Below are 15,651 nucleotides of genomic sequence, written 5' to 3'. Positions count from 1 at the left end.
ATTTCATGGACAGCCTCTAAAGGCTACACAGGAACGAAATAATGATCATTTTCTTGAAATTTCTGTTAATTAGTTTCCGCCCCCTTCTCTTTTTTTTTTTTTTTTTAAACAGAGGGAAGATGCCCCCTTGTCCATCACGGATGTGAAGACAGTCCATGCCCAGAGGGATCTGAGTGCATCACTGAACCCGGAGAGGACAGATACACCTGCGTCTGCCTGGGGGGCCGGTTCGGTCAGTGCCCAGGTAAGAGTTCAGTAAGGAAGCATGCTTCTATTTCTAAAAGTCGCTTTCAGTGTTTCTTGCCATCGTTTTCTTTATTGGGGTTGACAGGTACTGTAAAGTGTATTCCTTACAGGTCAAGCATACAAATGATTGAGGAGCCGTAGTAACTTTTCCTTCCTCTTACATGTAATAACACCCCCGAGTTACCAGGGAGGCTCTTCTTCTCTGATCGTGCTCATAGCAACATGTGGTCCCATATGTACACATTTGGTGTGCTTTTTTTCTCACATTCTTCAAAAAGTTACCACATCTCACATAGTCTGCTTGCTTTTACTGTGGCTTACTGTATGTTGTGGGCCTCTTCCCACATCCACGCACGGAAGCCTCATGCTTTTGAGTGTGGCTGTACCTTAGTTTATTTGACATGTTCCTTGCTTATAGAGCTTGAGCTTGTAAAGATGCTTGCTTGTGTTAAAAATGAATCCTTGTCTACAGTTAATCACGGTGAGGCGCTCGGGAATGGACAGAGTTGTTGAATTGTAGTGTGGTACTCCTGAAACTCATACAACATTGTTAGTTATACTTCAATTTTTTATTTTTTATTTTTTTTAAAGATTCTATTTTATTTTTTCATGAGAGACAGAGAGGCAGAGACACAGGCAGAAGGAGAAGCAGGCTCTGTGCAGGGAGCCCGATGCGGGACTCGATCCCGGGTCTCCAGGATCATGCTCTGGGCTGAAGGCAGTGCTAAACTGCTGAGCCACTGGGGCTGCCCTCAATTTTTTTTTTAAAGTACTTTTTATACATAATAGTCTTATTGGTGCCTTTATAGTATAATTTATTTCTAAACTAGGATTTATAGCATCAGATTAACTACATTTTTAAATACACCATTATGTTAGTTTCCCCACAAAGTTACACCAGTTCCCTTCTTGTGGTCGTGTGTGGTTGTCTCACTCCCCATTCTCTTGCCAATGTACGGCTTTCAATTAAAAAACAAATTCCCCCATCCAGCAGGCATGAAATGCTATCTAGTTACTTTAGTTTGCATTTCACCAGCTTCTTGTGAAAGTCTTATTTATTCCTGCTAGCATTCCCTCTCTTGGATTGGCCTGTTTGTATCTTTGCTTGCTTGTCGGGGTTATTTGTCTGTTTCTTGTCTTCAGTATGTAGAACATTCCGTGTGTTCTGTGAGCGTGAACATTATCTCCATCCCACTGTCTGTGTAGTACTGATGTTTTGATTAGTTTACAGTATCTCGTCATTTTGAAATTTAATTTTTGTCAGTTCTGTATAACTTTACATACCATTTCCACCTCTGGAGAGTGGTACTATTTTCAACATTTTTGGAGACTGGGGATTATATCTTCCTTGAAAGGTTTCCCCAAACCACCTGAAACTGTGTAAATATTTTTCTCAATTGTCTTCTCATTTTGTATTGAACATTTTTATATTTAGGTATTTTGTTGTTTTAGAATTCATTTCTCTTTGATATAGGAGTCTAATTTTCTTCCAAAAGGAAATCCAGTTATGCTATCCTTTTTATTGAAGCAAATAGACATTTTCCATTGAATTGGATTTCATATGTTGTAACCTTAAATAAAAATGTGCGTCAGTGTTGGGGGAAAATCTCACTTTTACAGATATACTTCAACTTGGTTCTGATTTATGTTTTCTTCTTTGTGATTCACAGGGAGTTCATCTGTAACATTTACCGGAAACAGCTTTGTGAAATACCGTCTAATGGAAAATGAAAACAAATTGGAGATGAAACTGACCATGAGGCTCAGAACCTACTCGGCGCATGCAGTTGTGATGTACGCACGTGGGACCGACTACAGCATCTTGGAGGTATATTTTTGTACTTGAAGACTTTTAAAACACAAAATACCATTTTATATTCACATTGTCCATTTTTGAAAAAAAAATTAAGGGAAATGGTTTTATTCCACATTTTAAATAGCTCCTTGGTACCTCTCTAAGTTTAAGACTTTTGGGTTAAAGAGCTCTTTTTTCTCTGCAGTAGCATAGAAATTGACTTCTGTTCCTCATGTTTTTAGGTCATGTGACATTAACATTCAAACTAAAAATTGGTATTCCAGCTTATTAATTAATGTTATAGGGAGTTTATAGAAAGCATTCACAAGTGCTTGTAAGTGGTAATGATCTTTTTTTTTTTTTTTTTTTTCAATTCATGATTCACTTTTGATTGTACCTGATGATATATTTTTGGTGGTTTTTCAGTTAACAGTTAATGGTTGGTGAATCCCATGATGCTTTTTGGATGTGCATCTGGCACTTTTGTCAGGCTGTGTGCAGTGATCAGATGAGCATGCGTGCTGTGGTGCCTAAACGCACGGCCTCTCCTTCAGCCGCTATAAACCTACCTCTCCTTTAGATGTGTGATCAGAGTTCAGAACAGAAGGTTCTGAGAGAGTAATGTGAATGGTAATTGTTGTTATCACAGATTCATAACGGAAGGCTACAGTACAAATTTGACTGTGGAAGCGGCCCCGGAATTGTGTCCGTTCAGAGCATTCAGGTCAATGATGGGCTGTGGCATGCAGTGTCTCTGGAAGTGAACGGAAACTACGCTAGGCTGGTTCTGGACCAGGTCCACACTGCATCAGGCACAGCCCCTGGGACTCTGAAAACCCTAAACCTGGACAACCATGTGTTTTTCGGTGGCCATATCCGTCAGCAAGGCACAAGGCATGGAAGAAGCGCCCAAGTCGGTAACGGTTTCAGGGGCTGTATGGACTCCATTTATTTGAATGGGCAGGAGCTCCCCTTAAATAACAAACCAAGAAGCTATGCTCACGTTGAAGAATGGGTGGACGTCTCTCCTGGGTGCTTGCTAACAGCTACGGAAGACTGCTCCAGCAGCCCTTGCCAGAACGGAGGCATCTGCCATCCATCACCTACAGGAGGTAGGCTTCGTGTTAGTCATCTTCAAAGCGTTTTGTGGCTAGACACGTGAAGTTCTTCAGGTCTTTTCGTTTTCTCCTTCGCAGCCAGATGGTGTCAGATACTTTGGTCAGTATTGGAATTGAGGGGTCCCAGGGCAGGGCTTGACTCAGGATGCTTCCCCGCAGCCAGGCTGGAGGGGGCAGGTTTTCACCTGCCGAGCTTCTGTAGACACACGGCAGGTGCTTTGAGAGGATTTATGTCCAGACACTTGTCATTCCGCACCGGGAACCATGGGCAATCCACAGGCAACTCTGCTTCTTGGTCCTTAATCATTTTTGCACATCCTTCCAACCACGTAGACGTTGGCCCAGTGGGACTCAGAATTGTACATTTAGTCCTTCTTGGTGCCTGCTTTGATCTGCTGGCTCACACCTAGGGGCTGCTGGTCTTGCTATAAATGCCATATGGTTTTCCAGAATGCCTTGAACCCTCCTGAGGTGTCTCCAGTCCTATCCTTGAAGCCTTAGCATAGGAGAGTTCTCGTTTTTTGTAACCTGGCCCCGTTTGTTCCCATACCAGTAATAGGTGTTAGGAAAGGACAGTCATGCTACCTGATAAATAGAGCAAAATGAGAATAGCACATCAGAGGGATTTCAAAGGATTCGGCTTTTTCTTATCTTTCTTTGGGAAGTATTTGTGATATTGCATGCAAAGAACAGGACAGGTTATCCCCACAGTAATACTCTGCATGGAAGTTGTACTGTGCTCATATCACATGTCCAAGGTGGGCCAGCAAGGATGCTGTCCTCCTTGACTCCCTCAGGGATGAGGCTAAAGGAAGCTACCATGAGGAGGACGGGGATGTGACAGCCACATACTGGCTTGTCGAGTTTCTAGCTCACAGGGTCATGTCGTTGGCCAAAGAAAGAAACTTGGACAGCCGTGCCCAACTTCAGAGAGAGCATGGAAGCGCAGTCCTGCCATTTTCCCCAAAGACAGACACTGGGAAAAGGTCTACCCCATGCTCTGTCCCATGTCACAGTCTTTGCAAGAGTCTGACATTCTTTATGCTCCTTTGGACAAATATGATAATCCCTTTTCCTTGATGGTTGCTCGTGGTCTTCCGAGGGCTTTTTACATTATGATTTCAGCCTTCAAAAGTGTGTGAGCTGCAAATAAATTAGGCTGTTCAGTAGTAAGTGTTGTCAGTCTGCAAGGTCACTCAAATAAAGGACTGTTTTTCCCTGCTCTCTCAGCTTGGCCCAGTAACCTCACATAAATTATGACTAACTAAAGCTAATTAGGAGTTCTTTCTGCAGCTCGTTGTGTTTTGGTTATACCAACAGTGGGAGTTCTATCTTATTGATTCAGACAATATTTTATCCAGAGGGAATAGGAATCTTACTAACTTCTACGGGTCTCAGAGAATTAAGACTTCTCTCTCTCTCTCTCTCTCATTTTATTTGAGACTGAGCACAAGCTGGGGGGTCAGGGGAGAAGCAGATTCCCTGCTGAGCAGAGAACCCAATGTGGGGCTTGATCCCAGGACCCTGGCATCACGATCTGAGCCTAAGGCAGATGCTTAACCAACTGAGCCACCCAGGCACCCCCTAAGGCTTCTTTTAAAAGTAAAAACCAATATACTAAGATACATTTCTTGCATTATTGAATGATTGGACTTTTTTATTCCCTTTTGCTCATGCAGGTTATTACTGCAAATGCAGTGCCTTGTTCATAGGGACGTACTGTGAGCTGAGTGTCAACCCCTGCTCCTCCAACCCATGCCTTTATGGTGGCACCTGCATCGTGGACAACGGAGACTTTGTGTGCCAATGCCGAGGATTATATACCGGTCAGAGGTGGGTGTGGTTCTCTTAATTGTCAAAATGACAGAATGAAAGTTCTGAAAGTGCCTACTGTTTTTACATATATAGGATTACATCTACTTGTTCTCTGTCGTGCGGTATTTATTTGCATTCAAAGTGTGAGGCTAATGCATATTTCCTTCTCCTCCTCCAGGTGCCAGCTGAGCCCATACTGCAAAGATGAGCCCTGTAAAAATGGTGGAACGTGTTTTGATAGTTTGGATGGTGCTGTCTGTCAGTGTGATTCGGGTTTCAGGGGAGAAAGGTAAGTGGCTTCATCCAAAATTTGTATTTGCACCTCGCTTTCGTGTCCCATCAATTCACAGATGCAACCGAACTTTATTAATTTGGGTGACATGGCTTTAGAATTTTATGTTCCCCACCCTTAGGTCCTTGTAGAATTTATCCTTTCACTCTTTAAAGTACTGAGCAGTAAATACAATATAGGGCTTGAAAATACCTATCTCTAATTCAGAGATGAAACTTATAAACAGGCAGTACATGTTTATTAAGGCAGACGCACATGGAGTTGTCACCTGTCTTTTGAGGCAGGATGACAATGACCTCTCCATAATACGCTGTAACGAACATTTACGTAGCCATTTAGCAACCCTTTTCAACTCTTGGCCTCTTTTATAATCCCTGGCATAATGCTAAGAGGTGATGGTTGTTTTCTAGAGGAGGAAAATGAGGCACAGAGGTGCTTGCTGGCCCACTGAGAGAGGCAGGTTTTTTTTTTTAGCTCCCAGATGGCTTTTCACTAGTTCAGTTTAAAAAAGTTACTCCGTGCATGTTATTTGTAAGTGCCTCGTGCCTCACTGAAGCGTTCACTGTCAGTCTTGCGTGAAGGCTCTGAGTGTGAGCTGCGTGCAGGTATCTGCATGGCTTTTGCTTCAGCGGTGGTCAGAGTCTTCAATTTTGCCATCAGTCATGTGGTCTTAGTTCATAAGCTGACTTTCCTAATTCCAGTCAGTTAATACTAAATATATTTGACAGAGGGGTCTTAGACTTCCAGTGGCAGTTGGTATGGGGGAAGGTCAGTAGATACGTTTTATTAAAGGAGGGAGGCTCTGGAAAGCGTCGGGCACCCATATGGAAAGGCAGAGGGGATGGGGTGGCCTGCAAATGTTTGACAGGTGAGGAGGGGCTGTGGGAGGCTTTTAGCAGGAAAAACGTTTTAAAATGGAACAGTTTTCTAGCCTTTCACATGTTTTTACAGAAGTGTCCTATTTCCAAACAGGAACATTTTCTTAGAAATTGAAGCTAGCCTATCAGAAGTGTTTCCACCATACTGTGTATCAAAATGCAGGTTCTTGGGGCGCCTGGGTGGCTCAGTCGGTTAAACATCTGCCTTTGGCTCAGGTCATGATCTCGGGGTCCTGGGATTGAGCCCCACGTCCGGCTCCCTGTGCAGCCGGGAGTCTGCTTTTCCTTCTCCTCCCCACTTGTGCTCTGTCTTGCATTCTGCCTCTCCCTCTCTCTCAAATAAATAAAGTCTTTAAAAAAATGCACATTCTAAACAAAGAGAATCAGAAACAAACTGCATACTTAGCCTGTGAATTTGGTTTGCTCATCTGTGATATCCCAGAAAAGTTCAGTATGGCTTGCCATAATGTTTATCTCCCAGATGTACCAAGTTTAGACTCATGTGATTAATGTACTCCACGAAAGGTGGTTCCCCCCCCCCCCACTTGTTGTAATTATTATCGTCTTTGGTAGTGGGTTTCCAGTGGTCCCATGTGTTGTTTGGGGTTCGTCCTTGGGCGCTGACCTATGGGGACCCGCATGGCCAGCGCCTGTCCTCATTCTTGGCAGGTGTCAGAGTGACGTCGACGAGTGTGCCGCCAGCCCCTGCCGCAACGGGGCGCTGTGTGAGAACACGCACGGCTCCTACCACTGCAACTGCAGCCAGGACTACAGGGGCCGACACTGTGAGGACGCCGCGCCCAATCAGTACGTGTCGACCCCGTGGAACATCGGGCTGGGCGAAGGCATAGGCATTCTCGTCTTCATCGTGGGGATATTTTTGCTGGTGATGGTGTTTGTCCTCTGCCGCAAGATGAGGAGTCGGAAGAAGCAGCAGCAGGCTACACCTGAGGACAAGCACTTGGGCCCCGCCACCGCCTTCCTGCAGAGACCGTATTTCGATTCAAAGCTCAACAAGAACATTTACTCCGACATCCCCCCCCAGGTGCCCGTCCGTCCCATCTCCTACACTCCAAGCATTCCAAGCGACTCCAGGAACAACCTGGACCGCAATTCCTTCGAAGGATCTGCCATCCCAGAGCACCCGGAATTCAGCACCTTCAACCCCGAGTCTGGGCACGGACACCGCAAGGCCGTGGCCGTCTGCAGCGTGGCCCCGAACCTGCCTCCCCCGCCCCCTTCCAACTCCCCTTCGGACAGCGACTCCATCCAGAAGCCCAGCTGGGACTTCGACTATGACAGTAAGACCGGCTCTTTGCCTCTGAGTAAAATGTCACCGAGCCCAACGGTGCCCTTATACATTCTGCTTGAGCTTCCAATGGTCCCAATGCAGTGCTGGGACTCTGCCAGGGTTGAATAGGCTCCAGTGGTCCCAGTCCAGTGCTGGGACTCTGGCAGGGGTCAGTAGGCTCCAAGCCCAGGGCCCTTTGGTGTGATGTGAAAAACCTGCCCTGGCTGAGTGCTGTGGCTGTGATGTAACACTAAGCAGGGGATGGGTCTCTCCTGAATATTAATATGAACAGGACTACACTCCTTTCATTGTTGTAGTGGATATGGCTTCTCAGCTAGGAGTTTGGGGGCTTTTTATGCCAAAGAAATTAGGATTTTTTTAAAAGAATATGGGCAGAAGTCATATTTTTAGTAGTGGCCCAACATGTCTTTTGATGCTTTAAAAATGGCTATAGGTAGTTCTTAGGAACTTCTAATTCCCCATACTAATGATCTCCACAAGTGGGTTTATTGACAACGTCTGTACTGTGAATCCCTGAGAGTAGTTGCTGTTTGTAGGTTTCTATTTTGTTTTTCAGATGCTTCTCCTTTTATCTTTCCATTGTTCTCTAGTAAACGAGTCTCAGGCAGTTTTGGTGCTGCTTTTGGTGCTAGCAGTGAACAAAACCAGAGGCCCTGCCCTCATGCTGCTGACCGTTGTCATCTCTTCCTTTTAGCTAAAGTAGTGGATCTCGATCCCTGTCTCTCCAAGAAGCCTCTGGAGGAAAAGCCTTCCCATCCTTACAGCGCCCGGGAAAGCCTGTCGGAGGTGCAGTCCCTCAGCTCCTTCCAGTCGGAGTCGTGCGATGACAATGGTGAGTAAGCGCTGCGCTGCTGGCGTCGTGCCGTGTGCGGAACGCGGTAGATGTGCCAGACTGTGTTCACGTCCCACTGGGGACCACCAGTCCACAGCATCTTGTACAACTTGCATGAACATCTGCTTGGGAAAATACTTAAGTGTTCTTATGGGATAGGTATTTGAACTGCAGCAACTTGTCAGAAATAGGGAAGAAAATCTATCTTTTCTGATTATTCTTTCCACAACAGTAAATGTTCTGGAGGTTTTATGGGGTTAAAAAAAATGCCTGCAGTATCTTTCTTGAGCCCAGTCATCCCCCACCCCCAACCCCATCCTCATGCACCCCGGGAGGCGATGCGCTGGTCGGAAATGTTCAGCTCTGGTAGCACCTTCACTATGACAAGGTTTTATTTGTCTCTTCCCCTGACTCCCCTGCGGCCCCAGCTCCCATTTGGATCAGAGCGTACTGACTGAGAGCACAGTTTAAGAGCCTGCTAGTAAGTTGGATTATATTTCTAATGAAGAAAGTTGGACAATGGGATCTTTGATGCCAGTTATGTTTCTCTGATTTCCCTAGGTAATGTGCGTTCACGCGCAGCTTCGCCATGTTAGCACATACCAGTAGAGAAAACTGTCAACATTCAATAACAAAATAGTTTTTAGTGGAAATTTTTGAAGGTCAGAATTAGTAAGTTTGACTAATTTTTTTTTTTTTGCATAAAAATGTATTGTGTTTAAACATTTCAAATATTTGGTTGAAAGAAATAACCCACCATTACTTATTTCTAAACCCAGAGTAATGTATAGTTCATAAGATATTGCAGTGTTTTTCCAGACTAAAGATGGCCATGAGTTTACTCCCTTCACTTCTGATTTCAAGCATGTTAGGTGTCAGAACAGGACATTACTTAGTGACGGAGTATATGAGCATAGCTCTAGCTTATTAAACCAACAGAATTGAATTCTTTCATTAAGTTTAATTTAAAACATTAATGTCAGTTTTCTAAATGCTCTTCATAGATACATTCGAGAGTCCCGTCAGTGTTTTCCTAATTCCTTTCCCTGAAACACCATTCTTCTTACTACTCCTAAATACCATTAAACTGTGGTCACATTCATTATGAAAGTTAATTGCTAGAAAATACAGTGTGAGAAAGAAAACCTATCCAGTAGTGTTTGTATTGACTGTATTAAGATTCTGGACAAGAATTTTAGTTTTCTGAGGCTTCTGTAACAGATGACCACAAATGTGGTGCCTTAAAACAAGATAAATTTATCATCCTGCAGTTCTATAGTTTGGAAGCCCAACACGGGTCAGTAGGCTCCCGTGAAGGTGTTAGCAGGGCTACTACTGCCTTTCTGGCAGCTGTAGAGGAGCATCTGCTCCCTTACCTTTCCCAGCATCTAGAGGCCGTCCTCTGGCAAAGACAACATTGCCTCTCCTGGCCATTCTTCTGTAGTCCTACGGCATGTGTAGCTCCCCACACACACCTAGGAGGGATCTCTGCCCTCTCCAGGACCTGTGTGAATACATTGAGTTCGTACGGACCATTCAGGAAAATCTCCCCACCTCAGGATCTTCCATCACATCAGCAGAATAAGCCCCTTTGCCAGGGATGGGGTAACATATTCACAGGCTCCCAGGATTAGATGTGGACATCTCAGAGGGCCGCTGTGCTGTCTACCACACGCACACGTGTTTATCTTGGCGTCAAGGCTTTAAAACAATCTGGTACACAAATAAAAGGGAGTTTACCTAGGAAACAGCCAGGCAGACAGTCTGCATTTCTCTGCTGGTATGTTAGGTCTCCAGCTGTTAGCCCGTCTGCAAAATAGATAAGAAATTTGGAGTGGGAGTACACAGAACAGAATTAAAGCCAGTTTTTGTATTTATATTACATATTTTATCTTATTATGTAACGCTCCATTTTTCTTGGAACGTGCAAATTCATTAAATAAACCCAGAAAATTGGCTTAGCAAGTACTTTACTGTTTAAATGTGAAGTCTTTTGCCCATGAGATGTTAAAATAAGGATTGTTTTGTCATGACTAGATCCGTAAGTGAGAAAACTTAGAGCTAAAAAATTTCTTAAAGTAACCACATTATACTGTAATTTATTCCTTTGATTAATAACTATATATATATGTATATATATATATCTTGATTAGAAAATGTCTAAGATCTGTAACAGCAAGAGTATAGGGGTCATGCATAATCATATAAAGAATCCTATTGAATGCACTGTTTTCTAACTGAAGATTTTCCTAATTTACTCCTTTTGTACCTTTTTACAAGCTTCCATAGTGACTGTAATACACCTTGTCAACGCTGTCGTTGACACGGTGAATGAAGAAGGTATAGTCACAATACGTGTGCTGTGTGTTTGTGTTTATCGTGACTGCCGCTAGAATAGTGTGCTTCTGCCTGTTCGGTGTCTAAAAAAATGATCTGTGGTTTTGAGGGGGTTGAGTACTTTTGTGCAGGTGTGTATGTATATTCATAATCCAGATCCAGATACATTGCAGAAATATTCTTACGTATGCTACGTCTTTGTTAAGTGAACAACAGTACGTAGCGAATGTAAGTAGATCTCAGAGGTGACCCATGGGGTCTTGACAACTTGCCTTTACATGGCACAGTGTTAAGAAGGTTAGAAGTCATCCTAGCTAAAAAAAAAAAAATTTTTTAACTCTCTGCATAGGAATAACACTCACATACAGTTTTTATAATTACCTAAAACCGACTCTTCCCTTCTGGATTTTCCCTGTGATCAAGGATAATGGTAGAAAGTAATTACTTTCATTATATGGTTTAGTGAAAATTAATACGAAGCTTTATCTCTCTGTTCAAAATTGTATGAAAGGGCATTGATCAACACCTAAAGTTATAGTTACTTTAAATTAAATCAGCCCTTTATTAATGTCTTGAAGTTTTGAGTAATTACATGTAAATCGCACAGCCTGGTAGCTTTTAAACCGTAAATCACCTCGCCAGGAGGGCTTGTTTAAAAGCCTGATTTACCTTCCTGACAAGTTACTGGTGTCAGGCTCATACCTTGAGAACTGCAGGTATACACCCTCAGGATTACAGAAAGCGTAAGGGATCCTCTCTTTGGGAGGACATGTATGTTTTCAGGATTAAGTTGAGTTGGTTTCGGGACAGGATGGGCCAGGCAGTGGTACCAGGGAGTCACACGCCCACCTTCTTAGGAACAGGTACTGCGTCTTGGTGAATCAGAAAGTAATCTCTACTCTGTCTAGTGGATTTTAGTTGTATCTTAAATTAGGGATGAGATTTTAAAAAGCAGAACATAAAACCGTTATTTCCTGGAATCTCCTTCATTGAAAAATAATAGAAATTGAATTTAAAGTTGAAAATACTGGCTTGAATTTTAAGACTCGAGTTCACATAGAGTAACAAAGGTTGTCAGTCCTCTCTTGAAAAAGAAACTACATTTTCAGTAGACTTTAAAAACATTTCAATAGGTAGACATTGACTAAATACCGGCTTACTCATTTTTTAGAGCCACTGAGGTCATTACAGTTTTAGCTTCAAATTCCTAAAAGAGAACCATCAGTCAGATCCTCTCTTTTCCAAATTTCTTCACTACGTGGGTTTTCGAAAACATTGTAGAATGCGTGGAAGGCATTGGTTTTGTTCCGAAAAGCACTTAAGTGACCATATTTGGACCACGATTACTACTTTCCAGGAATAAGAATCATGACAAGAGCTAAGAGTTTGGGCTTGACCTACATTCTCTGATTTAATCCTCCTAATAAAGGGATTTCAAAATAAATAAATAAATAAATAAATAATAAATAAATAAATAAATAAATAAATAAATAAATAAATAATAAATAAATAAATAAATAAATAAAGGGATTTCCACTCCCCTTTCAGAGATAAGAACCTGTAGCTTAGCCAGGGTAAGCAGCCTGCCCGGGGGCCGCGTGGCCCTGCCTCACATGGCATTTCCATCTCCCTGTGGCGGCCCTGGTGCTGGAGTTCTGTGTAGGAAGTGGAACTTCTGAAGGAGCGAGTGGCCTTGCAGATCTGGGGTGGGGACGGGAATAAGCGCAGCCCATGTTCCTTCCAGAGAGAGGGGAGCCATGGGAACATCAAGTCCCATTCAGAGCAGGCAAAATTTGGGGAGGGTTTCTTCTAGGCATTCACGAGTCCCTGAGTTGGTGACTTTGTGTGAATGTAACGTACATCCGAGGGCTGAAATGTGCTAAAGTATGAGTCTCATGTAGCGTTAGATGTATTTGGATCGTGTCATAATATTGCTCATTATCAACGAAGATGCCCTGTAAGTCCCTTATCAATTTACATTTGATTAGAGCCTATAGACTTTAATGACTCCTAACCAGATGATGTGCTTTCAGGTTCAGATGGCCAGGAACAAAAGAAAAGAAAGTAAACTCATGTTTGAGTTTCCTGGCAAAGTTCATCATCCCTCTTTCTCCTTCTCCTCCCACGTCCCATTTCATTTGTGCTACGTGCATTTCTCAGCCATTTGGAACTTCCGTAGGTGATGGTTTAGACGCAGGCCCATGGCCGATGGGGCTGGATAAACAGTTCGCGTTGTGTTATGCAATGATCTTGATTGCCTTTTCAGCCATCTTTCTGGTTTAATTGTAAATGTTTTCTTTTCTTTCTACTCTGCCACCAAAAGAGTCTTTGGCTGCTCCTGACCTCAGCAAATCAAGAGGTGACTTATGCATGCCAGTTGTTCATTGATACTCACTAAAAAAAAAAAAAAAGTTGGTAAAGATTTGACCCCAGGGCTGACTTGCTTCACTTGTGTGCTCTGTGGATGCCGCAGTAACTAAGTGCAGAGCTGTGTGTGCGCTGCCTTCTAAACACATGTCGCCCCACCTGTCTGTCGTAATCCCGGGGTGGGGGCGGAGGGAAAGGAGGAGCCATCCCCATAGTGGGAGGGTTTTTTTTTTTTTTAATATAGTTGGAAGTTATCCTTTGTCCTCGTAAAAGTAACAAAAACTGATTGTTGTAATCTATCAAAAATTGTGTTCTGTTTTTCAGTGTTTGATTGCATTTTGCTTGGTTTGGAGGCATGCTTTGTTACCTACCAATATTAATGCCATTCGTAGCTTTTTAAATACAGTTTTTAGTATAAACATGCCTATAAGGGAATTTTTTAAAATGTCAGCATGTGCAAGATTACTTTTATTATTTTAAATAGTTGCATTAAGTGTCTTTTTAACGGACCAGACTCCTTCATTGTGTCCTGAGCCCGAACCAGCAGCCTTCTTATAGAGCAGGGGGTTCTGAATGGCAGAGAGAAGCTGGAAGGCTGATTGGAATCGCTTGTAGGCAAGTGCATGTCATTGAGATGCTAGCACACTGCTTCTCCTCAGACTTGTCTCCTTAAATGTTAGGTAGTTACGTGGAACTGTAAGTCCACATTTTGAAATAGAGCCTAGTTCAAAGAGCTTGTCAAAACGTGGCTAGTGGGGAGGCCCTCAGGGCGATGGCCAGAGGCCTCCATGTGAATGAACCCGTGGATGCCTGTGCACTTCTGTGTGTTACTTTGAGCTCTTCTGCCTCTTTCGGGAAGAAAGACAATGAAATCTGTTCTCTTTTCTACCAAGGGTATCACTGGGATACGTCGGATTGGATGCCAAGTGTTCCTCTGCCAGATATCCAAGAATTCCCCAATTACGAGGTTATTGATGAACAGACCCCCCTGTACTCAGCAGATCCAAATGCCATCGATACAGACTATTACCCTGGAGGTTACGACATCGAGAGTGACTTTCCACCACCACCGGAAGACTTCCCCGTGCCTGACGAACTACCCCCCTTACCCCCAGAATTCAGCGAACAGTTCGAGTCCATACACCCTCCTAGAGACATGCCCGCCGCAGGTAGTCTGGGTTCTTCATCGAGAAACCGGCAGAGGTTCAACTTGAATCAGTATCTACCCAATTTCTATCCCGTCGATATGTCTGAACCTCAAAAAACAGGCAGTGGTGAGAACAGTACGTGTAGAGAACCCTATGCCCCCTACCCTCCAGGGTATCCGAGAAACTTTGAAGCCCCTACTGTAGAAAACATGCCCATGTCTGTGTACGCCTCCACGGCTTCCTGCTCGGATGTGTCGGCGTGCTGTGAAGTGGAGTCTGAGGTCATGATGAGTGACTACGAGAGTGGAGATGATGGTCACTTTGAAGAGGTGACGGTCCCTCCACTAGAGGCGCAGCAACACACGCAGGTCTGATGCTCAGACTCCCCCCAAAGTGCCTGGACCTTATCGAACCTGGAGATTATTATAGAAATGATCTTCGCATCGTTCTCTGCAGCAGTGCTTATGCGCTTTTTTTGGTGAGCTAAAACAGGCATGGCTGCACTGAATCACGCACCTCTTGACGAGTTAGCCATTTCCAGTGTCTGAACCTACTGTAATTGGATGATATTTACTTTGGCTGTGCCACTTCGGAACATCTTTTTGCATTGACATTTGTCTGTTCAAGTAATGAAACGAAAATCAGTCTGTCATCTTGTTAGCATGATTCATGTATTTATATAGATTTGATTATTTTAATTTTCCCTTTTTTTTTTTTTTTTGTAAATTCTATGTACAGATTTGATTTTTTTTTTCCCATAGTTTTAACTAGATTTTCAAGATATTTTGTGCATTTGTTTTGGACCGAATTTTGGTGGTGTTAGTGTCATTACCTAGCACCCTGATATTTTAATATAACCAGGGTTTCATTATATGTCCTCTTCCCTTGAAGTGTGACATTTCATTAAGACATTTCAATATAGTCCTTCGTTTCTAGCTGTACATAGGGTGAGGAAAGATCTTCCACATGGACATGTCTTAAATAAGTGGGTGTATTTTAGAATTATAAGCATTTTTCATTACTGGAAAGTGTAACGGGGACCTTCTGCATACCTGTTTAGAACCAAAACCATCATGACACAGTTTTTATAGTGTCTGTATATTTGTGATGCAATGGTCTTGTAAAGGTTTTTACTGAAAAACTACCATTAGCCAGTCTTTCTTACTGACAATAAATTATTAATAAAATACTTTAGCTTTACTGCCTGTTTTTCCTCTGTATTTAGACTCTTCAGGATTCAGTTCTGGATGGATGTAGAGACATTCAGCTTTTTGTGGCCTTCAATGTGAAAGGTCCAGTGGCCACACCAGGCGGTACTTACAGATGTCGCCACTAGGTGGCAGTACGTGGCTACCTGACCCTGCTCAGAACGACAGGTATAAATCTAACCCCGCGCTCTTTTATGTTTTCCAACTAAAAGTCCAAGAAAGTTTTCCTTTCTACATTTTTTCACTATTGATTGGCTATCATTTAAAGGTTTCAGTGGTCTTCACATATGACTTCTATCGAAA

General features: G+C 43.1%; 1 protein-coding gene and 1 long non-coding RNA gene across 7 annotated transcripts in view; one reads left to right on the top strand and one right to left on the bottom strand.

Moving 5' to 3' along the window:
- FAT1 (FAT atypical cadherin 1) overlaps nucleotides 1–15,329 on the top strand; it is a 127,204-nt gene extending 111,875 nt beyond the window's left edge. For 2 of the 5 annotated variants that reach the window (XM_077848807.1, XM_077848809.1), the window contains exons 20-28: nucleotides 113–244; nucleotides 1,917–2,074; nucleotides 2,691–3,153; nucleotides 4,839–4,992; nucleotides 5,153–5,263; nucleotides 6,814–7,445; nucleotides 8,151–8,288; nucleotides 12,949–12,984; nucleotides 13,886–15,329. In XM_077848807.1, the coding sequence (XP_077704933.1) occupies nucleotides 113–244; nucleotides 1,917–2,074; nucleotides 2,691–3,153; nucleotides 4,839–4,992; nucleotides 5,153–5,263; nucleotides 6,814–7,445; nucleotides 8,151–8,288; nucleotides 12,949–12,984; nucleotides 13,886–14,514 (2,453 nt within the window). In that variant the 3' untranslated portion in view covers nucleotides 14,515–15,329. Of the gene's footprint in view, nucleotides 1–112; nucleotides 245–1,916; nucleotides 2,075–2,690; nucleotides 3,154–4,838; nucleotides 4,993–5,152; nucleotides 5,264–6,813; nucleotides 7,446–8,150; nucleotides 8,289–8,716; nucleotides 8,770–10,568; nucleotides 10,629–12,948; nucleotides 12,985–13,885 lie in introns of those variants that run through there. The other 3 variants (XR_013352704.1, XM_077848811.1, XM_077848810.1) reach the window with 3 other exon arrangements.
- LOC144284361 (uncharacterized) overlaps nucleotides 7,037–15,651 on the bottom strand; it is a 125,539-nt gene continuing 116,924 nt past the window's right edge. For both annotated transcript variants that reach the window (XR_013352706.1, XR_013352705.1), the window contains 2 exons: nucleotides 10,029–10,097; nucleotides 7,037–9,792 (listed from right to left, as the gene is read on the bottom strand). This is a non-coding gene — a long non-coding RNA (uncharacterized LOC144284361). The remainder of the gene's footprint in view (nucleotides 9,793–10,028; nucleotides 10,098–15,651) is intronic.

Source organism: Canis aureus, chromosome 15, assembly GCF_053574225.1.
Source record: "Canis aureus isolate CA01 chromosome 15, VMU_Caureus_v.1.0, whole genome shotgun sequence".
NCBI classification, from domain to species: Eukaryota; Metazoa; Chordata; class Mammalia; order Carnivora; family Canidae; genus Canis; species Canis aureus.
Note: the sequence above shows the minus strand (reverse complement) of the source record. Positions and strands in the feature narration are given on the sequence as shown.